At 48.2% G+C, this 27,911-nt stretch overlaps 1 protein-coding gene across 1 annotated transcript; it reads right to left on the bottom strand.

The window, feature by feature from the left end:
- Positions 1-1,351: 1,351 nt before the first annotated feature.
- Positions 1,352-27,911, bottom strand: sh3bp5b (SH3-domain binding protein 5b (BTK-associated)). The gene is made up of 9 exons (XM_070967367.1): positions 27,571-27,911; positions 26,385-26,447; positions 20,498-20,626; positions 6,590-6,754; positions 6,262-6,392; positions 4,805-4,847; positions 4,431-4,650; positions 2,982-3,335; positions 1,352-2,081 (listed from the first exon to the last, which is right to left on the bottom strand). Exons 1-9 carry the CDS (start codon positions 27,646-27,648, stop codon positions 1,864-1,866), a joined length of 1,401 nt encoding a protein of 466 aa, XP_070823468.1. The 5' UTR covers positions 27,649-27,911; the 3' UTR covers positions 1,352-1,863.

Below are 27,911 nucleotides of genomic sequence, written 5' to 3'. Positions count from 1 at the left end.
TTCGTCTTCAACATGGAGGATGGTTTTTAGGGAAGTTTAGGGGCTCGAGCACGGAGCCCTGAGGGACGCATGACGACGAGGAGATGCTGAACAACCTCAGCATCTGAAGGCTCAAATCTATGATGCCACAAGAAAGCAGTGCTCATAAATGAGAAGGAAGTTAAATCCTCTGTTGTCCAGTTTCCATCTCGCTCGAGGTTTAGCCATGTGTCCCATCACATGGAGCTGTGGGCAGTATTTAAGGGCTAACTCAGTTATTTTCAAGCTTCGCTTTATTTTTCATGTTTTTGCCAAAATGATGAGTAAACCATTTACAAACCTAAGAAGTAAACAATTCAATCAAAAAGTTTGAAATTAAGTCTGACATTTTGACATTAATTGTGGAGAAGTCTAACAGCAGCCCGGTGGGAAAGTTTGCATAATAATATTCTGAATGTCGCGAAAAACAAACGTCATCAAGTTAAAGCAACCAAAGTCAGTCTGCATTGAAAATATTACAGCCTGAAGAACGACTGAAGAGTATCTGAAAATCTGCTTCCCTCCACTGGTTTAACTTCTCAGCGTGATGTTGAAGTGTGCTCGTGTGTGTCAGTACACTGTGACATCACTGATGGGCGTGGCTGCAGGTGCAACAAACTCAAAACTTTGCTTGTAGCTGTTACTTTAAATCTATCACAATATATTGAAAACAATAGCTAATGTTACAGCATTTCCATCATTAGCTGACTCGGCTCCTCCTGACCGCAGACGGTTAACAACATTTTTTTCATCTTTTTTCTTGCCATTTTACATTTTTCACACTTTTTAAAACATTTTTGGACTTGAAAAAAAGCTCCTTTTGAACGTGTGTTTTAATGATTCCTCTGCAGAAAATCACTTCCTGCCCTCCATCTGCAGTTAGCGCCACAACAAGAGTGACATCACACAACCTTTTACACGATGCTGCTGCGTTAAATTTGCTGGTGTCGACTTTTAATCTTGTGATTAAAACATTGAATTGTGAGTCTGTAGAATGATTAAACAGTGTTCACAGTACTGAAGAGCTGGTGAAACGAGCAGAGCAGTATCTGTCTAAAGCTTGCTAACGAAAGCTAACATCTGACTGTATTAAGTTGTATGAGTTTGTCTCATTTAAACCCAGAGGGCAGTAACAACATCAGGTCACTCTTCATACTGTGATAATTAAACACATACAGCTAATTACATGTTTATCTGCGATGTGACTGTAAACGCACTTTGTGTTTCAGATGTAAATTTCAATGCAAACCATCATCATGATGGGAAAAACTTTTCAACAACCTGAACACTTAGATAAATATCTTCTAGCCAAAAGGAGAAAGTTAAGAGACAGTTTTTATTGAACATCTCCACGTGACTTTATTCCTTGAACTGCTGAAGTCAGGAGAACACCACCTGCATGGTTTACAGCATGCAAAGTGCCATTTAACAACAAGAAATTCCATTTTGAGAAACACTTACACCAGTTATTGAACACACAGATGTTTTAAGATGATGCCCAAGTCAAAGGTGGAACTTTTCTTTCAGTGGAAAAATAACAAAAACAAAATAACACCAATAATTTCTAACATCGTCTTCCGTCCATCACAGAACAGTGCTCTCTGTTTCTCAGGCATCAGAGTCTTCAGACGTCCTTCATGGAGGAGATGGGAGTAACTACGCCGCCAACATGTACAGGACGCTTAAAATACACAGACGATGACGTTCAGAGTCTCTCTTTGACTTTGGGAATGGAGTGCAGTTGTGGCAGGTAGCTTATGAACAGCTCAGAGCAGTTTGTCAGACGTTTGGTCCGAGTGAGTCGAGGCAGAGCCGAAATCCTTCCAGCGTCTTCTCTTTCTGTCCTCAGACTCCTTTGACCAGCACCACAGTCTGCCCGGCCTCCGCCTTCGGGGAGCAGTTGTCCGTGGTCTTGGCGTTGTCGGCTCGCGGGCGCCGCAGGTTCAGGAAGCTGAAGCGCGCCTCCAGGCTGAAGCTCTTCTTGGCGCTGGAAGCCGAGCGGTTGTTGTTGGCGGCGGCCGGAGCGTTGTCCAGATCTCCCTCTGCGCCTTCGGCCCGGTCGCCTGCAGCGAGAGGAGGTCAGTGAACGGTTAACGAGACGAGCTCGAATATGACAATTTTACTGAATTATTACAGAATTACTGAAGACAGAATGTGTTATACTGCTCATAAAAGCAGGAAAAGCTCCGGACTAAAACCTTCCTGCCTTTTAGCAGATTTCCTGAATCTCAGTCCAGAAAAGTCCACGAAAAGACTAAATGTGGGTGAAAAGTGCCTGAGAGTGAGAAGTTCTGATGATTGATTTTCTAAATCTGATGTTTTCTCTCCTGTTTAACTGAAGATGAGGAGAGAAAAGGTTTTTCATCTGTGGAAAAGAAGGGGAATCTGTTTTTGGGGCAGGATCATTTGTTGTAATGTTCATTTTGGCCAGTAGGGGCAGCGGTGCGCACAGGAGGAGTTCACCTTCAGGGCTTTCTGCCAAAAAAGCTTTCATGAAGTCAGCTGTAGCGTAAAGAGAACGATAAAGCAGGTAAAGGAGGAAGGAGTCGAACACGGGACGTTAATCAAAAGTCAATGTTGACTTTGTATTTTTAGACTTTGTTTTTTTAAACTTATTTAAAGGGTTAAAACGTGAACACGTGTTGAAAAGCCTTAAACAACCCTTCAGCCGCATTCAGCCTCGTGTCACTTTGACTGATTGGCTGCTGCGGCGGAGCAGGTGTGAGTCGAGCAGGTAGCAGGAGAAGGATTCTCAAACGCCGTCCGTCTCACTTCCCTGTGTCGCTGGTTATCTCCTGATGCACTCAAACGCACCTGTTTCCAGCTCTGACGTGCACCCGAGCCGTCATCACTGATCAAACGAACATGTCCTTCTGCAGTTTGTCTTCATCAGTTTTAGTCCAAAGCGAAGAAATTAAAATACCTGCTTTGTTAAAAAAAAAAAACAGTCTAATATCGCTCACCTCTCTCCAGGTCGCATTCTGGCGACGACGCCCCGCTGCACTCGCTGCGAGGCCCGAGCACCGGCGAGATGAGGCCGAAGTCGGACAGCGACACGGTGGTGGGAAGGTCCAGGCTGGAGGGCCTGGACAGAGGAGACGGAGAGGAGGAGGACGAGGAGGGGGTGGGCGACGGAGAGGCAGAGGAGGACGTGCAGGAGGAGGTGGAGGACGAGCTGGCGAAGGGGCAGGGCGACAGGAGCTCCTGAGGGCTGCTGGGAGATGAACCCAGGCTGCAGGTGGAGCGCGTCTCCGAGTCTTCCTCAGACATGATGCTGCTGCCGCCACAAGCCTCGTCATCGAAACACACCGACGCCACTGAGGGAGGACGGAGGGAGAAAGAAAGAAAGAAAGAAAGAAAGAAAGAAAGAAAGAAAGAAAGAAAGAAAGAAAGAAAGAAAGAGATGAGGAGCGAGAGGAAAGGAGGCCAAAGAGAAAAAAAAGGAGAAAGAAAAACGAAGGAAAGCACAGAGGAAAGAGCGCCGAGGAGGACGGAGGGGGAAAGACGGATGTAAAAGGAGACAAAAGAAAAGAAGGAGGAGAGATGTAGCGATGAGGATGAAAGAGGAAGAAGGGAGAAAAGGATGGAGGGAAAGAGGTGGGGATAGATGAGAAGAGGAGAGACATAAAGGGAAGGAACAACGTAGGATGGAAGGAGAAGATAAAAGGAGGGAAGGAAAAGAGGAGGAGATAAGAGAGAGAGGAGGAGGATGGACAAGGGAGGAAGAGAGGAGTGAAGAGAAAAGGAGGGATGAAGGAAAAAAGAGAAAAAAGGTGGAGAAGTGTGAGTATGAGCAAACAGGGATCAAAGAAGAACTTTGTGGAGTGTTTCTTTTTCCCCGACATAAATAAAAGCACCCGAACGCATCATCAATGTTCCTTCTGAACGCGTGTTAACTCGTAATCATGGCGTCTGCTTCGGACTGGACGCCGCCGCTGCTCTGCGGTTAGAGTCAAGGCTAACTTGAGACTCGTGGTGCGTTTAACTCTCTCAGTCACAGCGTGGAAAAAAAGGTTTCAGAAAACGAGGGTTAAATTAGGTTTTGAAACTGATTTGATTTGTTTATGTGTTCAACCCTAACCCTCTGAGGGGAGGAAAACTTTGGCTCCTGTCGGACTTTCCAAGAATCACAAAGCAGGAATTCAGAGAAACAGACAAGAGCTCAGTGTGTCGCTGCTGAAGAGTCTGACTCCTCTTCATCAGCCTCACAAGAGCTTTCAGACCTCTATTCAGCGTTAGTTTACTCTCAAACGCTGAGTCTGTGTTACTCTACAGGCAGCGGACACAGGTGAGCCTGGCGTCCAGGTGAGCTTCCTGTGCAGGTGGACAGCAGAGCAGCGGGACGAAGGCTTGACGTTCACTAATCGATCGAGTCACAAACATCATCAGAACCTGAATGAGGAATAACTCACTGGATATCCCGTCGGACTCCATCTTAAAGGCAGAGATGTCGTCTCCAGAGACGCCGTCGCCCTCGGCGCCCACGCCGCGCTCCCGCGGGCCCATGGCGGAGCTGCGGCGCCGCTCGTGGATCTCGTCGGAGATCATCTCCAGGTTCCTGAGGGCCGTCTTGTACTCGCCTTTGGCCCGAGACAGTTTGGCCTGCCGCTCGTCCACGTTCTTCTTCAGGTTCTGGAGAGAGAGGAGGGTGATGATGAAGGTCACAGAGAACCACACAAACGTCTATTTCTGTGACTTCATTTAGCAGCACGACCGGCGGCGACAAGAACATCGTCCTCAGAGGGATGAAGAGGGAATAAATCACAGCTGAGCAGCCGTCACGTACCTCCAGCTGCAGGTAGTACTTCGCTTTCATCTCAAAGTAGGGCCTGCAGAGGAAGAGGAGGAAGAGGAGGAGATTAGATCAGAGGGGAAAAATACAGAGTGACCCAGAAAAAGAACAGTACCCTCATCATCATCATGGCAACCTGGAGGAAGAGAGGGAGAGGGAGGGGCTGTGATGCCGGATGAGCGAGCGCCAGTGAGCAGATCAACACGCCGCCGAGGCGCCACGGCGAAGGACACACTGAGCTAATGACGAGGCGAGGCGAGCTTTCCTTTCACCTCACCTGCTTCACCTACAGGAGAAAGTTCTGCTTTCATTCCTCAAGATCAAGTACTCAGTATGCAAAACAACAAGGTACAAATACTCAACAAGTACAAGTACAAGTACAAGTCCTGCATTCAAAGGTTTCCACGAGCAGAAGGTCTGTAAATATCAGAGTCGCTGGTTTACTGTTAGTCTGCAGAGAGACAGCGGAAGTATTTTTTATCTTCTGATTATTTAGACTTCCTCCACTACGTTTACCTGCTGGCTATCAGCAGGGAAACGAACTGACAGCCTGTTAATGACGAAGATGACGAAGAGGCATCGAGACCAGACGGCGTCTGCTGGTCTGAGCCTTCATCAACAAACAGCCATGACAGCCTCCACCTGCGAGGGCGGAGCTTCAGAGATACTCAAAGTGTGAGGGGCCACCTTTACATCAGCTGACTGCCTCTTCTTCTTCACTCGCTATCGCAGGAGCATTTAATATCAGTGTCTTTATTAAAATGACTTTCTTTAAAGTTTAAAGTCAGGTGAGCGTAAGCAGCAATGGCCGCCGTGGCGTCAAATCAAAGGACGGACATGTGATGTCAGAGCTGCAGGGAGGAAAGCACCACAGAAATGTAAAATGTGAGTGAGAGTCATGTGCAGAAATACTGAAAAGGGGAATTCTGGAGTTTTTAATATCACGTTTCCATTTCAAAGCTGCCACCTGGAACTGATTCTGGTGTGACGCCACATCGTTTCCCTCAACCTGTGACACTGGTGGAGGACTCCACCTCGTGACTGCAGCAGACTTCCCCTTTAACACCTGACTTTCTCACAGATGTGGTCATAGTTTCACTGCTTCAGAGAGGCAGAACAGAGAAGAGCAACCAGCTGTAAAAAACAGCGTTAAAGAGAACGACAGCAGACCAGGAGAGGCTGAACAGACGGGTCTGTTTTAACCAACCACAGGCCACATGGTCTGCCCGCCAAACACCTTCACTCCTGAGCTGAGCTCGGCCCTCTCAGGCTGACTGTTCTGGGTCTTAAGCCTCCTGAAATCAATCCCTGAGAGACTACGACAGCTGACGTTATGCTGGACTGCAGCTCGGCACCTCGCTGTGACCACACGCTGGTGCGGCAGAGACCGCGATTAACGGGCGAATCAGCAGCGAGCTGACAGTCCTGCTGCAGCAGACTGAGGCTCTTACTTGGACTTGTTGATGGTGCGTTTGAGTTTCTTCTCCAGCTGCTTCATGCGGCCGATCGCTGCCGTGTATTTGGCCGCCGTCTCCTTGTGCACCAGCTCGCTTCTCGTCTTGGTGTGCTCCGCCTCCATCACCTGCAACGGCCAATCAGAACAGAATATCTTAAACAGCCCGTTAACAGTTTCATCGACTTCCTGTCGTATTTTGTGAAAAGTCTGGAAGACAGAAGCGGTTAAACACAGCGTCCCATCAAGGTCACACGGTTCAGTGCCTAATAGGACTCCTGCCCACCAGCAATGATAATAAAGCTCCCCCTCTCCCCCCTCCTCACCCGCTGGGTGGCGTGGTTCAGCATCTCCTGCCAGGCCGAGTCAAACTGCCGGTTGTCCTCCTCCAGGAGCCTCTGCTCGGCCAGGGAGATGGTCTCCTTGGCCGCCCGCAGCACCTCCGTGGCCCTCTGGAAGTCCTGGGTGGCCCTCTGGGCCTCCAGCTGGGCCTGAAGACGCACACAGAGCATCCATCATCACACATGCACCTTCATCTGCTCCTTCAGAGATTCAACAGACTGTAACTATCTTCATCTTCACTGCACTTCACTTCTTCTCATCTTCAGACTGAACCCTACAGCACCTCCATGAATCCAGTGAGGTTTCCAACTGGTTTTATGTTAAAAGTGGTTCCTGTTCTCTTACTGTTCAACTGGTCTTCCCTCCTGAGGAGCTGCTGTCCTTCACAAAGTTTCACATGTAGAGAATCGAGTTCAGCATGAGCCTCAAAGAGCCTTCATCACCGAAGAAGCTCGAATAATCATCGTCTTTTCTGCCACGTTAATTATTCAGCAAGAGGACGAATTCATGTTGATGTCTGTCTGATCAACAGTCAACCCCAAAAATATTCAGTGTACAGTCACATCGAGCACAGAAAAGAAGAAAATCCAGAGCAAGCTAATTGATTTTTGCTTGAAAAACACGTCATGATCGACAATTATCAAATTTAATGTCGATTAATTTTCTGTTAATCAACCAGTTCATCGTTTTGTCAGATAAGACTCAATTTAAATAAAGTATCTGTTGTTTTAAATGAGGCGACACGCAGTCGTTTCATTCAGGAAGCTGATCCACACACACACACACACACACACACACACACACACACACACACACACACACACACACACACACACACACACACACACACACACACACACACACACACACACACACACACACACACACACACACACACACACACACACACACACACACACACACAGGCTGAGCCACAAATCACCCGCAGCACATATTTAACTGGAGGAAACAGAAAGTATAAACTCTACAGATGGACGGCAGACACTTTCTGTCCAACAGTAACATCTGAATAGAGACCATCAGTGTGTAACTTGCTGCAGAGAGCAGGAGGTCAGCGGGGAAACGTCATCAGAGACGGTTTTATTCTAACAAACAGCGGCTGACTGACGAGGTTCGTCTCAGCGTGGAAAAACACGCAGCTCGATTTGTAGACTTATCAGCAGTAAATGAGGTGTTTTACGTTGGGGAATCAGGCGCAGTTTCATCATTTCTGCTTCTTTAAAAGTCTTTTTATGTTCTTCACCCGTCAGCAGCTGCAGTCTGGAGCTGACGTCTCCTGAGGCAGGTAAACCAGCGGCGGGTGAGGTGATGCCAGAGGCGGTAAAAATGTCTGCAGCGCTGCACAGTGCAGCATCTCTCTGACAGAGACAGACAGGGAGGACAGAGAGGACAGAGACACAAGCCGTGTCCCAGCTCAGCGGCACCGACGACACAGCGGCTTGACGGGAGTTTTGACGTTCTGAAGGACAATCTGTCCTCCCGAGCAGCGGCCTGGTTTCACTGCTGCGTTCATGCTGATGCTGTTTTCTGACCCAGATCGTGATTCCACATTAAATGACAGAACATTTCCATGAAAAAGCTGCATGTGCGAGCTGGTTTACAGAAGCAGCCATGAACGTTTACTGCTCACAGCTGCAGCCATGCTCAGCTTTGGACACAGTTCAGCTTCACGGGCTAAACTCAGACTCCTGAAGGAGACGAGCTTCAAACAACCACATGAACGTCCACCTGCTGTCGGCGTAAACCAGAAAAAACGGGACGCCAGCACCAGACGGCCCGCTGCTCTTTTTAAATCTCGAAATGATCCAGAAAGTGGTGAAACCTTCTTTGTTTAACAGCTAGACAAACTTACATAATTAACATCAGTCAGCTTCTGTTGAAAACATCTGCTGAGCTACAGACGCTCAGTCATTTCATCTTCTGCTTGTTCAGACTTGTTAAGAAGATTGCCTCATTAATTCCAGCCTCCATGTGAAAACAGCTCGTTAAGCAGCCTTCCTCACCACACGCAGGCTGCTACAATCATCACACACTCCATGATGAAGAAATTAAATTATGTGGTTTCATTGAACATCGAGCTGCTCGTTTTCCGGCGCTGAAGGCTTCGGCTCTCATCATCAGCAGCAGAGTTAGTCCTCTCCTTCCCTTTTCTCACGCGTCAGCTTCAACTTTAACCCAGTCAGTTGTTTTCTGTGGCTGAACACAGAGGGGGGGGGTGTGTGTGAGCTAACATGACGGTGTAACAGTGTTAAATGTGATGAATCATCTCGCCTCGACTCGGGGAAGGAATGAAGCGATGCGGACTGAGGAAGCGCTCAGCTGACTGAATATTAAATCAGAAGCTGATTCCACTGACCCAGTTTACGCCAACTCGCTCGGTCACTGTGCAAACTTTGCCGTGTGTCTGTGGAGCTGTCTCCACGTCCGTCTCTGGAGGAGTTCAGCCGGATACGAAGCAATTCAACATCTTCCAACCATCACAGTTTGGGGAGAACAGAGAAGTCAATATAAAGAGTACATGTGGTGGAATGAACAAGAGGATAATATTCCGGCGCCTTTCTTTCATTTTATTTGCATTAAACTGATGCCGTCAGTGCATCCTGACTCTTACACTCTGAGCATTGCTAAAAACGTGCCATCTCTCAGCACTTTCAGCCCACAGGTCAGCACAGTGTCCCTCGGGCAGCCCCTCGCCTGCAGACGCTCTGACATCACCTCATGCTCGCTGTAATGTCGTTAGCGATGCTCATGGACGTGCCAGCGCAGCGACGCGCAGACAGCCTCTGCCTTGTTTCCCTCATGTGTTCGTCTTTGTGCTCGGCGCTGCGAGCTTGCACATGCTGCCTGACGGACACAGAGAGCCGTGTGTTACCTACAGTAGCGTCTCCTGTGGTCCAACATGAAGGCCCTGCTGCAGCCGACACGTGTCCACCAACGTCTCCACGTCCAAACAACATGTTTTTACCCTCAGACTGCGTGCGGGAGTCGTGTTGTGCAGCTGCGAGGTTTTAAAAAAGGAAAAAGTGTTTTGCTTCTGTAACAGTGATATTTAAATGGGAAGCTAACCGCTAACCCTGATTAGAAGGCTAGCCTGTCACTTTAATGCTGGTTTCTATGCTAATAGGCTAATGCTAACACCAAGGACAGGGAACAATGGCGGGAGCTCACTGTGGCTGAATGTCCCGACTCAAGTCTAATGCTAACGTGCTAAAGTTAAGCACTGTGTCATGCTAACAGCGTGTGTGTGGTAACACGCTAACAGCAGCACTATATCATGTGAACTGTGCGCATGCTAACAACATCAACAGCACTGTATCTGCTGTTAGCAGGGATGCTAACGTGAGCTGAGGCTGTTCAGTTCAGCTCCAGGTGCTTTCACACCTGTTACCACCGTGTCTGCCAGCCAGCAGCGTCACTGCAGCAGCGGCAGCGGCGGCTGACGGTGGCAGCCAATCACACCAGCAAGCTGAACCAGATCCTACAGGCTGCTGCAGTGCTGCATCTTCATCAGCACAAAGCCTCATCAGAGCGGTCTGTGGCTCCAAACAGACTGATTAAACATGAAACCACTGACACTGTAGACACGAGTCAAACACATTCAGCCATTTTCACTCAGGTGACAACGTGAAACTTCTTTTGACACCATCTTTAAGCCAAACTTGACCTTTTCACCCAGCAGAAGTGAAGATCTGAGGCCGTCCCTCCGACGATTACAGCCTCACACGCCACTGCTAAGTCTTAGACTTGTTTTCCTCCTCTTCCTCCTCCTCCTTTATTCTTGTCACGTTGCTCATGAGAAAGCCATCCTACGCTCGCTCCCTCCCTCCTCGTGCCCCCCCCCCGCCTCCCTCATTCTGTCAACACAAACATGAAACACTGGGCTCGGTGCTTCAGTCACAGGGGAAAACACGAGGAGGTCGTTTCTGTCCCACTTCAAACTCTACTGTTTACTCACAGACCAATCAGCCTGTTTATGGTCCAGTTTACATTCAACTGGTGACCAGTACACTTCTCTGGTTCTGCACAGTTTTACTCTGAAAGCTTCATGTTTGATTATGTACAAAATAAAGATAAATGCACAAAATAAAAGCACAGCAGAGGTGAAGCGCGTCTGCTTTTCAGCTTTTCCCCCTTTGTCCTCATTTTCACTGCAGGGCCAACATGTCCCCGACAGGCAGCATCACGGCGGTCGTCCTTCAGAGGAGACGAGTGGAAGGACGCAGAAAGATGAAAAAGAGTCACTGCTCATGTGGGAAAGTCCAGCCATCCCACCCAATAACTCTGATAATCAGCTCAGCAATCAGAACGTGTCACACGGTGCGAGCTTCTTCTTCTTCTTCTTCTTCTTCTGAGGATGACGGCCTCAGACCAAAAGCACACAGGAGCATGTGGACGGGAGGACAGAGCATCGTCCCCAGACATTGGCGAGCTCCGTTAACCTCTGAGCTGCTTCACAGCTCGCCGCTCTTTGGTCTGAATTAGGTGACGAAGGGCGTCACAAACACAGTCAGTTCTGCTTTCAACAGGCCGAGCATGTGCTGCGTCACGCCGAGCACGCGTGACGAGAACAATCCTCACCTCCCTCACTTCTCTGTCTGCTCTTAGATCGCCTCTTCCTCCTTCCCCCCGTCTTCCTCCATCTCGTCTTTTTTCAGTTTCTCTTTCGGCTGCCCTCTAAACTCTCACCGTGTCTCTTCAGCTTTGACTTTCTCTCCCTCCCCGTCTCCTCCCATCAGTCACCTCCACCTCCCCCTCCATCACGTCCTCCCTCCTCTGTGCCGTGTCTCTCCCGCCTCTCTTCATCTCTCTCCCTCTTTCCTTTCTTTCTCTCCTCATCTGTCACTTTCCATATCCCACTTAATCCCTCTTGCTGGCCACATTTCTTCCTCTCTGCCTGCTGCTTTTATGTTTCTTTCCCTCCCTGTCTTGTTGAATCTCTCTCAGCATCTCTCTGAGACTTCATATTTTAATCACTCTGCAGGCAGAGGGACGATCCTCCAGAGAAAAGCCGACGTGTAAGTAACGCAGAGCTTCAGAGAGCGAGCTGCGACTCGAGAAGAGGCCGTTCGGCTCCGCGGGCGCGTCAATTATTCAAGAGACCCTCAAACAGAGAAAACACGATTTGAAACTGAAAGCGCAGAGCGGAAAAAGAGGGACGTTAGCAGGACGAGGGAAAAGAAAGGTGGAATAAACGTCCCAGTTTTAGCAACCCTGATCATCTCTGTGATCAAAATCAGCTGAACTCCTCACATAAGACGGCCGACGCCAGGCGACGTCCTCCACCTGCAGGCGGATCACGTCATTAAACATTAAGACAAAGGTTAAATATCATGAATTCTACATTGTTAAAATGATCTCGGCTCCTTCAGTGACTGAGCGTTAACAGGGACGTGCTGGTTGCTCATGTGTTTATATATTTATGGGCTGTTTCTTTCAGGATATTAAAGAAGTCAAAGATGTCAAACTGTGCTGAGCTGATGAAACGCAGCTATCTGCCCAGTACAGACCAGACGAGAACAGTCACTGGTGTAGGAGGACAAAGCATACAGTATGCACTCCAGATGGGACAAAGACGACTACACAGCACATTTATTAATATTAGCAAAGCACCAACACAACGCCGACAGAGAAAGTAGACTGAATGTGGATCATCACGTCATCGCCACAGAATCAGGTCAGTGCATCAGAGCTGATCTGCGAGGCTGGATCAGCACATCCCTGATTAAAATAACCCAACCTCCCCCAAAGAAATGAATCCTGTCCACAGTTTAAGGGTTTATTCTTCCAAACGGAGTAAAAACATGGTTATATTTCTAAGGAAAGGCCACTGATGCACCGAAACTCAAAGCGCCAAGTGACAAGCAGAAGAACAGACATCCAATCAAAACCTTTCATCAGTCAAAGCCCAGCAGAGAGGACGACACAAAGGAAGAGAGATGGGAGGACAGGCCGAGACGACAGACAGAAGTCTCATCATCCGTCAGAGCTGTCGAGGAAAGACGCGGCGGTGAAATGAGCCTTTAGATCATGAAAGACCTTCAGCGACCTTCACATCGTCCCCGCGGCGAGGACACACGACGCGCTCAGACTTTAGTTTCCTGCCATGTTCCTCCTTCACTCGGCTTGAATACACGTCTCCACGTTCACGATAAGCGGTGAGTGGAGCGCTCAGAGGTATCAGGACAGACCAACCTGGGAGGACACCGTCTGTCCTGTGAGTCCACGGATGGACAACACCTAAAGCTGTCTGCTAAAATGAAGCCCGGAAACTGAAACTGAAAAAAAAAAGAAAATCTGACCATTTCCATGACAAATAAAGTACTTTAACACCATCAGGTACGATTTACATTAGCAGCTCTCACACTGGGACAGCTGGTGAATTCAACAAATCAAATACGCTCAGTTCAGTTGGTGTATGAACGCAGACCATCTGCTGAGCCTGAGAGGCACGATGGCGTCTGTAGAGGATAAGAAATGTTCCCTTCGCTCTCAGCAAGGTGGGGAGGCAGGAGGAGGCGGTGCACCGTGTTTCCAGGCCTGCGTATGGCATAGCTAACGCTCGGAAACAGCTAAGCTAACGTTAGCACTGCATTTAGCTAAGTTTGGTTGCGCTGCAGAAGGTCAGTGACAACAGAGGTCAAAGTTGAACTCTGAGTGAGAGACATAGGTGTGTCAAGAAGAAAGTCCACGCCTCCACACAGGTGGCCAATTGTGGCATGAAGTGGGCGGGAATAAGACTACAGGACAAATCTGAGCCAATGAAATGAAACTCCTCTCTTTGCACACACACAAGAAAAAACCCACAATGAAGATCACATTATTACACACGGCTGGATGTTCCTGCTGAGTCACAGAGAGGAAACTCCAAACTAACCACAGAGCGCCGTCAGAGCTGCTTCGATGTTGTTACGCAACAGGTCAGTGGCCAGTGGCATCACAGCACGGCACGGCACGGCACGGCACGGCACGGCACGGCACAGCACACATCCACTGCATTCTGGGAAGTCAAAGCTTTGACCTTGCAGCAGCCTCCTCTGCCTCTCTGCCATGAATCCCTCCATCTTTCCCTCCATCCATCCACCCATCAGCATCATTCCCTGTAGCTGACGTCTGACGTGACATGCACTCCAAAAACACTCATCTCCGGCGGGGGAGGGAGAGAGGGAGGGAGATAAACAGGAAGAGAGGGCGTGACAAGGAAGACGAGACGAAATGGACAGATACTAAATCCCTCTGAGTGAGTTTGTTCATGTTGAGGAAGGAAAACATTTTGTGGTTTCATTCTGAACTGAGTTATGTGTTAATTTGCTTTTCATTATACGTTAATGTCAGTATGCAGTGTGGTGTGAAAGGATGAGGCTCAGTCAGCGTTTAGAAAACAGCAAAATCAGTTCAGCTCATCACAACTGTGGAGTGGATTTGCTCGTGCAGGTGAAGTGAATCCACGCATGGCTTTCCTGTCAGGCTCAGTATCTGTCAATTTTGACCTTTGGATTTGCGCCGTTGTTCGGGAGCAGAGCTGACCTTTGAGGGAACCAAGAAAAAATATTAGCTGAACCATGAGTTGGTCAAACGGCTGAACAAAAGAAGGACGGTGTGCAGACAGTTAGGAGACACGAGTCGAATATGGAACAAACTGAACTGTAGTCCCATCAGGAGCCGAGCTCACGCTTTACTGACATTCAGCCAAATGAGCTTTTTCTCACCTCATTAACTGAATGAGCTCAGCTGATGTTCGATCCTGGAGTGAACTGAACTCCTAACCCAGCGCAGCACAAAGGAAACAGGAAGTAGCTTGGATTGTTACTGACGACTGTTAGCACGGTGTGCTAGCTGTTAGCTCTGCAGCTACAGCAGCTCATCACATGCATTAAGTGAAGCGTCTCTCAGCCTTTCCCGCATCAGTTCCTCCTCTCTAAATCCAGCGTATCATCATCTGAACAGCCAGGATTTGCTCATTGTTTTGGCCTCGCTAATCTGCAGACATCTGTTCAGACTCGGGCCACCGTCACGCTCGCGAGGACACATCGAGCATCATGAGCAGGAGACGCTCGGGTTTAGGGTCAAACCGAGAGAGCAGACATGTTTCACAACATGTGTTAGCCCATTAAAAATCATCTTAACGAGCTTTTGGAGGTGTTTGAACTGAGTGATCTTTCAGTTATCAGCCTTTCATCGCAGCACGTCTTCACTGTGATGTTATTTCTTAATAAAAGCAAAGAAACGCCTTTGAAACAAGAACTTTAACACTTATATAAACAACTCCAGCTGCTGACTCATGACTCAGCTTTTTAAATGACCTGCAGATATCACGGTCACGTTGAAAAGAGACGCAGCAGTTATTTTTAACACTTGGGTGGACCACGGTCAAATGTGTTTCTTCTGGGCTTCTTCATCACCAGCCGCGTGATCTTCAGCCGCTAACGCAGCCGCGTGTCCTCAGCAGACCCTCGCTGCTGAATCTGCCTGCATTCGTCTTCCATCGTTCTGCGTAACTGCATCAGTCTCATCACAAGAAATCTCTTAAAAATCATCCCTCCCATCCGCAGACTTCCTCCACGCTTGCTTCGTCCCTCATCCCATCATGTGCGTTCCCATCCTGATGTGCCTTTCAGAGTCCTCCGGCTCGGCAGGCCTGCAGACACAGCGTGGTCCTGCAGCTGAGGCGGCTGCTGCTTTCCATCGGCTTCTGACTCATCGTCTTTCAGAGGCTTCAATGCTCCGCTGTCACACAAAGCCAGGAGATTCAGAGTATTCACTGCCGCCCTGCCCCGTCGTCTGACCCTCATACGAACAGAACAACCAAGTGTCTGCGTCCAAAAGGAATAATAGCATAACACCGCCGTCACAGACTGGATCCAGGGACAGTCCTGAGACGCTCCTGCTGGAGGTTTCCTCGCCTGCTGCATGAGCAGCGAGGAGAAACGAACTCACGTAACCTGACGGCCTCATTTCCAGCTGCAGCCTCGAGTCTTGAGAGGTGAAGTGGAATAAAAAGCGAGCCCGATGCATTTTTCATCGCATTAAAAAAGAGAAAAAAGCTGAAGGTTTAATACGCACTCAGCATTTAAAACTCAAACTTTTTTGCCTCATCGCGCTGACACACTTCCTGGACTGGTGCTCAGGTCATGGTTCAGTGTTTCTCCTCACCTGACAAACCTTCAGCAGGGGGATCAAAGCGGGTTTGATTCCGCCCAACGTGCCCTCGAGCAAACGAGTCTCACATTCAAAGGGCTCGGCCAGTTATGAAAGGAGCACTTCAGACTGAAATCAATTCATTTCAGTGGAGTCAACGCCGCCGCTCGATTCCCCTGAAGCACCAAAGAAAACTCTTCCAGCTCTCAGCCAACCACAGACCGTCCCAACAGTGAGGAGCGCTGAAGCAACGGAGGCCTGGAGAGTCCAAAATGGACGAGTCATGTGACCTGAAAGAGCTGCGGCTGACATCGTTTTTATAACTGATTAACACATCAATGATTCTCAGATTTCTTCTTCTTCTTCTTCATTTTCACAACAAACACGTAAGTGCGAGTTACGTTCAAGATACACGTTAACTTCTTTTGAACCCTTTTCACAGCCTAACATGCCCTTATCTCATCTCTAGCCTCATTTACATTCAGCAAGTTGTGTCATTTGACTTTTCACCTACTTACAGTATGAGAGGTGTGAAATGGAGGCAGTGCCCCCCCCCAACAGACACCCACCTGGACATGACATGAGAGGACGCTATGATCGGTTTCCAGGTCATTTAAGATCTGAAGTTTTCAGATAATGACATAATATTTAAAATAAGACTATTTCTTCTTCTTTGAGTCCGTAAAGGCGCTGAGGCCCACGATGTGTCTGATATAACGTTTTTTAAATGTATGAAGTAAAAGTATTTTTAAGGCCATCAACTGAATTTAAAAGACTCTTACTGCACTCCTGACTCATGAATCATTAGCTGCCAGCAGGATGCCTGATATGCAAATGCAGATTATCCATCGCTGTCGGAGTTAGAGGTCTGTGTTTTATCTGGAGTCAAGGTCAAAGCGAAGCGTTTGTCTCCACCCGCCCCTGCCGCCGCTCCCTGGGCGCCGCCTGCCGCTTATCTGCGACCGCAAATAATGTGTTTCTTATCAAACCGAGTGGGAGAGCGAGGGATGGAGCAGAGGGAGGAAGAGGAGAGTCTTCTCAACGAACGGGCAAACAAAACAGTGAGGGCAAGAAACATGGAGGAAGAGGAGGAAAGCGGCCTCCAACAAGCCACCGTTTGTTCTCCATCAGCGTCCAAAAGCGTTTTCCACCATCTGCTCAGAGAGGCCACATCTGTCTTCCTAAATGTCCACGGTGTCGTTGTTGAAGATCTGGACCCCCTCAGGGGCCGGCGGCTCATTCAGAGGAAGATTAGATACGAACGACAAGGAAGACGAGACGAAATGGACAGATACTAAACCCCTCAGAGCGAGTGTGTTCATGTTGAGCAAGACGGAGAGGCCGCGATGCGTCTGGTCCAAAAGACCCAGCTCCGTCCTCTGGACCAGACCCAAAGACATCAGGACAGAACAGGAAATGAAATGAAAATGAAGCGCCTTCAGCTGCATGAAGCAGGCTGTGTTTAAACACTTCATTACGTGATTAATCAGTGATTTATCAAGAAAACACGTGTTGGCTGAACTTCCTGAAAGTGGAGATTTGCTGCTTTGCTCCTTTTACATTGTGTGCCTGTGAGATCTGGACTGCTCATTATGGGATTTTCCACTATGTTCCTACATTTTCCAGCCACAACGATGAACTGAAAACATAATCATAAGATTAAACAATTAACAATAGCCGTAGCTCTGTGTTGAGCTAAGAAATGGCTCCTTCCTGGACTGAAGCCTCGGCTTTAAATGCTTGGGTGTTAGTCAAACGGCGAGTTACTGCAGAGATCTGATGCAAGCCGTCAGAGAGGGAAAGACAAAGAGACGAACCGAGGGACGGACGGAGAGAGACGAGCGATGAAAAGATCTGAGAGCAGAACAAGGCCGGCTTCCCAAAACTGCCGTTCATCCTTCTCTGTTGTTACGAAGCATGACGAACACTGAGTCTGCCCTCGGAGGCGTTCGCAGAGCGAGCGAGCGCAGATAAACGCACCAGATGGGAAATGTTTACACAGGCCAGCGGATTCAGCCACGGCGAGGTTAGAAAAGCTGGCTCTGCTTTCAGAGGCCGGCCTGCTGAGGAAACACGGACGGGGGAGATAAATCAGCAAAGCGCCCTGAACGAGGGAAAGGGCAGAACCGCGAGCGGACTGTGTCAACGGACAACGTGAAAGCGGTGTGATGGCGCTCTGTTACGGCTGCGCTCGTCCATCTGAGGCCGTCTGTGCCAAACGCATTTCAGCTAACAGCAGACGCCGGCTGCTTGATCTGTGGCCCAGAGAGAGCTGGACAGCAATGCGAGGATGATGAGCAGTACGAAGGACCAGGCACAGCTCCAGGTTTCTGTTTTCAAGCACACGCTCCATAAATCCACGTACGCTGTGCTCGATGCTTCACGGCAGCAGAGCGAAGCCAGAGCGTCTCTGTGCGTCAGCAACACGGCGGACTGCGCTGTGGGGGGGTGGGGGGTGTAAATAAAACACGATCCAGGAAGTTCAAGAGGCGGATCTGTGGGTCTGAAGGTTTATCTGACGTCCAAACAGCCGCTCTGGAAATACATCACTATCTCTCACTGTGACAATCGCAGAGTAAACAGCAGAAATACGCATCTGAAATATCACATGACAGTGAACAATGTCTCCACCAGATCCAGCAGTCTAACTGGGTGCCAAAGCTGGACTCCAGAGTCCCTCCAGACCTTCCCTCTGACCCTGATGGATGTTAACCTTTGATGTCAAAAATCAACATCTTCACACTGCCAACAATAAGGAAATCCACAGATTCAGGTTCTCATCTTAAAGTTGTTCTGTAGCGTCAACGTTCCTCTGCTGATAAATGAAACCCCAACTCGTCAACAGTTGACCACCAGACGGTCAGAATCAGCATCACAGCAGCATTTTAGAGCTGGAAGGTCGAGGACACCTGAGCAGGGAAGACGTTTCCTCAGGAGAGACTCTCTCACTTAGCAAAGCTACGAAACTGGGTCATCTCCACGAGGAGTCGAGCTAAAATCTAAACTTTAACTGATTTTTTTTTTTTTTTTTTTTGCCAAGCTAAATTAGCCTGTGTGGTGATGTAGAGAAGACGGATGCAGCATCGCTGACAGAAGTCCAAACTGTCTCTGTGGAGGACTTTGACAGTGAAAGACTGATGCTGGATAAGACGTTCTGCCTCCCTGGAGGACACCTCTCCTCCCTGTCACGTCTGTCTTCCTCTTCCTCTTCATCACCTCCTTCTATTCAGCTTATTCCATTTTGTATTTTTGGCTCGACCACCTTGACCTACTTCTGCGCTTCCCTTCCATACGTGACATTTCTAAAGACACCAGAAAAACATCCACCAAATCTTCGAAGCGACGACTTGCGGCGCATTTTACGGCGCGTGCAAAGCTGTTCCTGTCACACGCTGAGGAAATGAAAGTAAATGTGGAGAGGAGACAGAAATAAATCAGGCCAGCAGGTGAGCTGACAGGTAGAAGGAACGAGAACGATCACATGCTGCACATCCTCATCTCAGTTCCCCGAGGACCAGCGCGAACAAGACGCTCGGCACAACACAGCACTGAGCAGCATCTCCTGAAGGGTCTCAACCAAAAGAGTTCATGCTAACAAAGCCGTTGGTTCAAACCCCATGTGAGCCCAATGTGCTAAAACCAAAGCTACAAATGATTTGGATCAGATCAGCCACTAAACTTAACGTATTTTCAGTAAAAGTCAAAGATGGCGTCAAACAGTTTACTTCCTTCTTAACCAGTTGAGCGTCTTTGATCTCTTCAACCAGTTTGTATTTTTGGCCACTAATGTGATTAATCCCTCCCTGAACATTTGCATGTGCCCCTTAATCACAGTCACAGCAGCAGTTTAAAGGGGTTAAAAAAGGACACAGCTGAAAAAGCAGAAGTCCGACCGCAGCGTCACTTCACAGGAACTCTTTCTCCACCGCCTGGATGTCAGCGCTCGGTGGAAATTACCCCTCATTTAATGCAAATTATTTTTCTCCTTGTGAAAACCCGAACGCCATCGACAGCCGACCCCCAGGAGCCGGACCAGAACGTGAGGCAAGAAACCGACATAAAGGAGCCTTTCAGAGTCTCAGGCCATCTCTGCACTTCCTGCCGAGGCCTCACAGCTGTGTGGGCTCTTATCGAGACGTGCAGGTGGCTGCTTCCCCCTTTATCTAACACACACACACACACACACACACACACACACACACACACACACACACACACACACACACACACACACACACACACACACACACACACACACACACACACACACACACACACACACACACACACACACACACACACACACACACACACACACACACACACACACAGTGCTGTGGCAGGCTGAAGAGGGAACTGAGACCGCGCTCTGAAATGAGTGCAGTTCCTCCTCTTAAAACAATTTTACATTGTGTCTGATTTCTGGTGGATGATATAAGTTCACAGATGAAACATCTACAAGCTGGACAGATGTTTGTGGCAATCAATGAGATGTCATGTTATCGTGACGACTGATCCATGGAAAACACGTCTGGGCCTTTTGTGATTCAACAATGCAGCTCACTTCTTACTCATCCATTTATTACTAACCATCATCATCATCATCATCATCATCCATTCATACAGAGGTATAACTCAATGGAAATTCCAGACTTTAATCTCAAAGAAATGAGAGCTGGTCTTCCTTGAGACTTGACTAAACTGTCATTTGACGGCATAAACCTCTGCTGACTGACCTGTCTGGCCAGCCTGCGGGCGTCCCAGTAAGGCTTGGACTCGTCCACAGCCTTGCCGATCTTCTTCACCAGTTCGTCCAGTTTCACCGTGGCCTCGACCAGAACGGAGCGGAACTTCTGCCTCGCGTCCTGAAAGAGAGAGAGAGAGAGAGAGAGAGACTGAGCTTTTACGATGTCTGATGATGAAGATTAAGCATCTTAAAAACTATGAAATGTGTGTGTCAAACTGATCGGTCAGGTCACCTGCAGCTCACTCCTTCCACACATCCCAAACAGCAAACACCATCACTGCTCTGAACTGTGCAGCACACACGTCCAGTAAAAGCTGAAGCTTTTGGCAGCTGTACTCTGCCAAAACTCCACTTAGTGAAAAACTGCCTTCATGTTTCAGTGACTGAACAGGAAGCAGTTTCACACACGAAGCCGATCGACTGCGAACGACTCCGAGCTGACAGCGACTGATCTGACCGTCAGCTACAACACGGCTCAGTGTTGGATTAAACTGTTTCTCAGCACTCGTCAATAAAAATGATCCACCCTCTGCTTCTGAACGGCCACTCGACCCTTGACCTTCATCTTTCCAGCTGCTGAATGAAACCTCTGCTGGGAGTCACAGCTGATACACATCGCCCAAGATAAATCCAACAAAAGTAGGCCTAAGCACTGGATGAGAAACATCAGCACCAACCATTAATGTGAATATAAGCCGGCAAAGGATTTTCACCATGTGCCAGACAAAGCTGAGAGAATAAGTGTCCTATTAAACACTGAAAAAGCCGAGACAAGACCTAGAATCTGTGGACAGACGCCTGGAAAAAGCTAAAGTCCGCTACAACAATGTTAAGAAGCAACCGGTTTGTTCTGTCACAGAGATCTGTCTGTTCGTTGGAGGTCAAGGGGAATTTCTCAGGCCGATGTGCATTTAGATATGAAATCCCATCATGCTTGTCTAATTTGCATGGAGGGTACAGACCTTTCAAACAACAAAAAGCAAGAGGAAGCAAAACAGGTCAGAAACTTGGTAGATCCCTGCTGGGAAATTTATTTCTCTTTAACCCCTCTTTCAATCTCTAACATTGAAAGACCATCACAGCACTGTCCAGGAAACAAGCTACTCATGAGATAAAAGCACAAAATTCACCAGCAGTTTTCCATCATGGTCCAGATGAAAGATAAAGCCTAAAATTCAAATTTCACCAGGCTGGTTCCAGTCCTTTGAATCAGCCCCAGATGTCAGGTTTTAACAGGGCTGCTGGTGGGATCACTGGTGGATGGCTGGAGAAACAACTGAGCCGGGTACCTCATCTTCCTCTGTGGCTAACTAGCTGATTAGCTACATCATCAGCGTGAACTAATCTACTGCACGCTATGACAAACTCCCCTTAACCAACCTCGATCCACGCTGCTGCTGTTGAAGGGTCGCTGGCGTGCAGGGGTATTTCATGCTGATCCAGAGCACAACAGTCTGTTTATTGTTCAGTGTTCATTAGAAACTCTGTGGACATGAGACGTAGCTGTGAGACGGCTGCTCTCCTGCTGTTAGAAATAACCTTTAAAAGTCAGAAGGCCTCTGAGGCCGGTGACTGGGGATCTCATTACAGCAGACCGCGCTGTCTGAAGAAGGTGTACGGTGTTTTCTTGTGGGTAAAAGTCAACAGATTCACTGCAGCGTACGAGTGATGGCGGACTGTAACGTGTCTGTCTGCGTCTGTGACGTGAACATTTAGCCATTAGTGCTCAGATCCTGGAATCAGGATTACAAAGTCATTCTTTAGTTATTTCGTTTACTAATCATGTGACCTTTCGCTGAATCCTTCCAACCTTCCAGCGACTGTCCAATCATATCTTATTTTAACAACCATGACTAAGCACAACAGGCTCTGGATACGTAAACATACTAAAAGGTGTAAACAGGTTTCCTTCATGCCGTTTCCTAAAGTTAACCTGAGATCATTTTGACGAGCTCATTGGCTTTTCCTCAAATCCTCTTCTTGCTTTGAAGTTTATATCAGATTAGCTGTTATTGTCTCCTTTAGGGAAAATGCTAGATCATACACAGAGAGAGTACTGCGCAATGTACTACACTAAAACACAAGCACGAACAAGAGCGAAGCACAAGTCCCAGTGAACAAGTGAAACAGCTTAGATTGGATCCAAATAACCTGTGAGATCTTTTTTGCATCATTACACAGCGTTGACTTAGCACGCTAGCTTTCACGTAGCAAACAAATGCATATTTAAGGTCCATTTGCCCGTTTCTCATTTTCATGACTCAGCTGGAAACATTAAAAAGTCGCCCGAAGACCGACTCACAGAGCTAATGTCGCTTTGCTAGCCACAGCTGCTCACTGGAACTGGAACTCGGGAGCTGGGTTGGTGAGTGGTTCACTGGACGAAGAACAAATTACTGTACACACAACCGTTCGCATTGTCAGGCATCCCATAATCCACTTGGATTGGATGAATTGGACCAAAGGCTGAATTCAATTCGCTCAAAAACAGAGTTTCACAGTAAACTCGTTGACCTTCAAAGACTAAAGGTCTAAAAAAGGAAGCTTCTACAGGAGACCCCTGCCAAAGCCACTGAGCCACAAACTGCATTAGTGTTTCATCGGGGTCACGAGAGGCTGCAGCTGAGAGGCTTTCAGACGAGAAGGCACATTTCACCTTCAGTTACACAACGACGACCATTCAGCTGGACTTATTCCAGCTCATCAGTTGATCAGTTGGTCATTTGAGCGCTGAAACACGCTGCACGGACACAAAGAGGAAACCAGACGATCCAGAGTACAGCTGTTCTGTACAGCTGTTTGGCTCTGTGATCGGCACACTGGACGTAAAGCGCTGACTTTCAGCTTTAACGAAGGAAGGAATCATGACCTTTTCCACTCTTTTTGACGGTCACACAGTTCCCACTCAGTTGGTCAAATGTGGATGTGAACGCCCTCAAATTTAGGGTGAAAGTCGTCAACATCGTCGCTTCATGTCCAACCCAGTGCGGGACTGTCCGAACACTGACTGCACACATGACGCGTGTCAAAGGTCATGACGCCATGCAGCCGAAGGTTAGAAGAAAGAAAGCTGATAAAATGAGTTTTAAACAGTCACGAGGGCCCGTCCTCGTCCTCGTCCCCTCTGCACCTCCCCGTCTCTGTGGCCATGCTGATGTGGATGCAGACTGCAGTGCAGAGTCTCCGTCCTCCCTCTCAGGACTTGGACGCTCACACTGTGACACACTTCACCTTGTCAGCAGCGCGCTGAGCTGCCGCGTCTGTAAGTCCAGCTAAATGAAATGAAATTAGCATCACTGCTACGACAGCGCATTAACTTCTTCACATCACAGCGGTAACCACGACACTCGGCTCATGACGGCGGTCGCTCCCCGTTCCTCTCGACAGCAGCACGAGAGCTTCGCATCAAACGACTCTGTGGGCCAAACGGCGCGACACAGTACGCTGAGCGAAACTACAGGGAGCGCTGTCAAACAGGAAATCTGCAAAGATTTAGCAGGAAGAGATTAATCCTGGCCAGGAATCAGCAGGAGATTCAAGCACCTCAACAGAGACATTTGACTTTAACAGAGATGTTCAGGGTCAAGTGCTGCGATTAAAAGCATCCAAAACAGTAAAACCTCCTCTAAACGGCTGAAGAAGCGACGGCTGTGTCTGAAAGGTAGCGCCATTATTGATGAACCTGACAATCATTTTCTTAAACAATCAAATAATCATCCAACAACAGACCAAAAACCAAAAGCTTTCAGTCAATCGACAGCTGATAAATCTGCATTTTTTTCTCAGTTAATCAATTTGTTTAGTGAAAAATCCTCATTAGCTCGCGGTGACGTGTGCAAACCAACAGTCCAAAATCCAAAGATACTGATTGCACTCACATGGAGGGGAAAGAAAACCCAACAATGCTCACGTCACACGCCACAACCAGAGCACTGATTAAAGCCTCACACGTGTATTCATCGATCAGCGTGCTGTCAGGTGAGTTCTTCCACTGACTGATCAATGAGCTGCGATGGTTTCAGCTGTAAAGATCAGAGGCAGTGGATCTTTTTCTGGAATCCATCTTTTTCCTCTGACTTTCTGCTTCCAGCGGTTCTTTAGACTTCACAACAAATCGTTCTTTAAGTGTAGAACTAAGAACGTCTCAGCGTTGCTGCAGTTCGACTCTCTGACGTCCTTTAAAACCAGTCCAGATCCTTCACACTCCATCGTGTCCGCAAGTCCGTGAAGACGTCCCCCGGGTGTCTTCACCCCCCCGCCGACAGACAGCAGACACGGTGCTGAACAGCGGCGTCTTTGTCGGACATAAAACAAGTTGACTTGATTTCATAATCCACGGAGACGCAGAGAAAGAGCAGAAACATCAACAGACATCGGGCTCATGGTCGCGTATCCACAGCAGAGATGGAAACAGCTTGAGCCGACCTGACGGGTCACAGACCCGGAGGTGAGGATGGAGGAAACAAACCGAGGGAGTGTCTGATTGTTCAGGAGGGTTAAAACAGACAAAGCAGCTGAAGCTCTGAAGGCTTTTCAGCTGTTTCTCAGTCTTGTAGGAAGCAGGAAGTGAAAACCCAGCGAGGCGGCCATGGCTGTTCACAGCTACCTGACGTGAAGACTGTCTGCGCCAGGTGGAACTAACCTGGCTGCCATCTGCGTAGTTTGGGCTAATTTGCTGTTTGCAGTTCAACGAGGCCAACAGACGGCGGCTCTTCCTGCTGATCAGCTCAATTTCAGAATCACTAAGTTAAACTTTGATCCATATCTTATCAGCGACTCGAGCTGAGCGTCCGAACTGTTCTCCATCTGGACTGTTTGGATCAGCTGAAAAAACGCAGAAAAGCAACGCAGCCGACAGTTTTTATTCTCCATTCGATAGTTTCAAGACTAAACAGCTAAAAGTGAGAAAATAAGTGTCAGAATAACCAATGGAAATGAAAACAAGCATTAGTCGCACGCCTGCGTTCGATCCACGTTTCACTTCTTCTGCTGCTCGTCTCGTTTTCAGGCAGTGATGAAGACGCCGCTCAAAACTGTGTCTGCAGATAGAAACTGAAACTCTGAGTTCGTGCTATCAAACCACCACCATGAACCATGATCTTGTCCGTCTCTGGTCCTTGGTGGACCTTGACGATGGAGCCAGATGTGCTTCAACTCAGAAGCACAAAATCTACAAGATGGCAGAAGGATGTCGACGAACTCGCATCTATTACAATCCTAGCTGTTCATCTGTTGTTGTCCGAGCAAAGAAAGAGCAGCAGATCTGTCACTAATGAACTCCTGGTCACCTCCACCTGTCAGCTGCCTGATGAACACCAGGACGAGACTTTGGACTCCACCTCCATGAAGCTCTATATTGCTGACCCACATAAATGTAAGCCATCAGACTTTACTGGGTTTTAATGGGATTCAAAGATCAGTTATGCAAGCCTTTGACTGTCTGCTTCTGTTTTCAGTCTCCATGAGCGTCCTCTTCTTCGTGTCGTTTAACGAGCGCTAATTGTTCTCAATACAACGTCATTAAAATCATTTTAAATGCTCAAATTAGTTTATTGCAGCACAATATGTCAGAAAACTAGATGTTTGAATCAGCTGACATGAAGCAAAACGACGGAGCAAAGGTCCAGCCGGGAAAAAAGTGCTGGATGTGCACACAGCGATGCCTTCAAGGCACCACGTAAAGAGAGGGGTCGACTTCACAGGCCGTGCGAGGCGAGTTATCTGCTGACAGCGCTCACGTCCACACGATTACCTGCTCCAGGTAAGAGCTGACACTGCTCGAGCACACGGTGACCTGCATACAAATTCAATGCACAGGCTCCGTGTGTGTGTGTGTGTGTGTGTGTGTGTGTGTGTGTGTGTCTCAGCACACTGACCTCCAGCTCCGTCTCACATCTGTTGATGTCATCAGTGGATTGGTTGAGTTTCTCCAGCTCCCCCTGCAAGAGAGGCAACGACAGCGAGGTGAAGGAGGAGGAGGAGGAGGAGGAGGAGGAGGAGGAGGAGGAGGAAGGAGTGTGGTGTCACATCGGGAGGTGCAGGAGGAGGAGTGAGCAACACCTGAGCTACAGCTGAAGGAGTCAGACTAAACGTCCATTCAACCAGGACGCACCGATCAGATTCACGCAGATTTCCTCTCTGATTCCAGCCACTCCCCAAATGTTACATCCTTGAAGCTCACTGGCTTCATCTTAATGAGAGACAACATGAAGACACTGACTTCTGTAGCACTAAATACAGTTTTCATAGCAGAAACACTGATTTTCACGATGACGCTGAACTGTATCTGATTGTGGATCGGTCACGTCTGGCAATACCTGACCCACCTGAACCGGTCCGGCAAATCGAATCAGTCCATCCCTGCACCTTTTAAGTCATTCCTCCAGGAAAAATAAGTGAACATATAACATTTGCTTTTTCAAAATGCTGTAAATTAAATTCCTCTTTCCTTTTTTTCTTACCGTTGGTTAAACAAATGATGCAATCTGGAGACATCACTGTGGTCTAAGGTAAGGTAGGAAGGACATTTGCCATTATTTTGTCCACTTTTTGGATCAGGATAATTGAAATAATTGAGGGTCGTGACCCCGAAAATTGCTTCGTTCATTGTCTTCACACTCAGTCTTACCTGCTTATTCTTTGTACTTAGGTGAAAGGCTGTAACTGTACTCTGAAAACCTGCATGGACATGCAGTTCCACCTAACCTTTAATACTGCGTTCGTGTACAAAAACACGTCTTTACTCATTCTGCTGGACTCTGACTTCAGACTGCGCTCATTCGTTTGAATGGCGTTAGCATCGACTGGATTAGCTTTCTGTCAAACCAGATTATCCAGTTTCTTCACATCAGCAAACTGTAGGAATCACTGCAGATAGAACACAACATCTAAACTGACAGATACGGTTCAGTTTCTTAATATTTTAAACGGGAAACCTTGAAATGTTTGAGACAGCGCGGGGCGGCATCATGCTAGGACTTTGTTCCGTGTTAGCTAACGTTAACGTTACAGCCGCGTCGATCAAAACCACTGATCGATACTGTGGATGGAAAGACCAGCTACCTGGATTCTGGGGTCCACCTCCTCGTCTTCATAGTCAGCCTCGTCGTCCGACCTGTGCTCCTTCTCCAAATGATCCATAGCGGAGGTGAAGGACAGATGTCACCGCCGAACAAAGACAGACGTTACCACCGGACTCACAGAGACCGCAGACTCATCTGTCTCCGCCGGCCACCACACGTTAGATTCAGCGGCCTCACTGACGTCCCCAGCCTGAGTTCATCTGTGTTAAACGGAGGGTCTTTCGAAGAGCAACATCCTGGCTTATATCCACGGTGGCCGTCAGCAGCAGCAGCAGCAGCAGCGGCGGTGATGTCTCCCCAGCTCGGCTCTCCCTTCACACT

The sequence above is a fragment of the Chaetodon trifascialis genome, chromosome 7 (assembly GCF_039877785.1).
Source record: "Chaetodon trifascialis isolate fChaTrf1 chromosome 7, fChaTrf1.hap1, whole genome shotgun sequence".
NCBI lineage: Eukaryota > Metazoa > Chordata > Actinopteri > Chaetodontiformes > Chaetodontidae > Chaetodon > Chaetodon trifascialis.
This window is presented reverse-complemented; position numbering and strand designations above follow the sequence as displayed.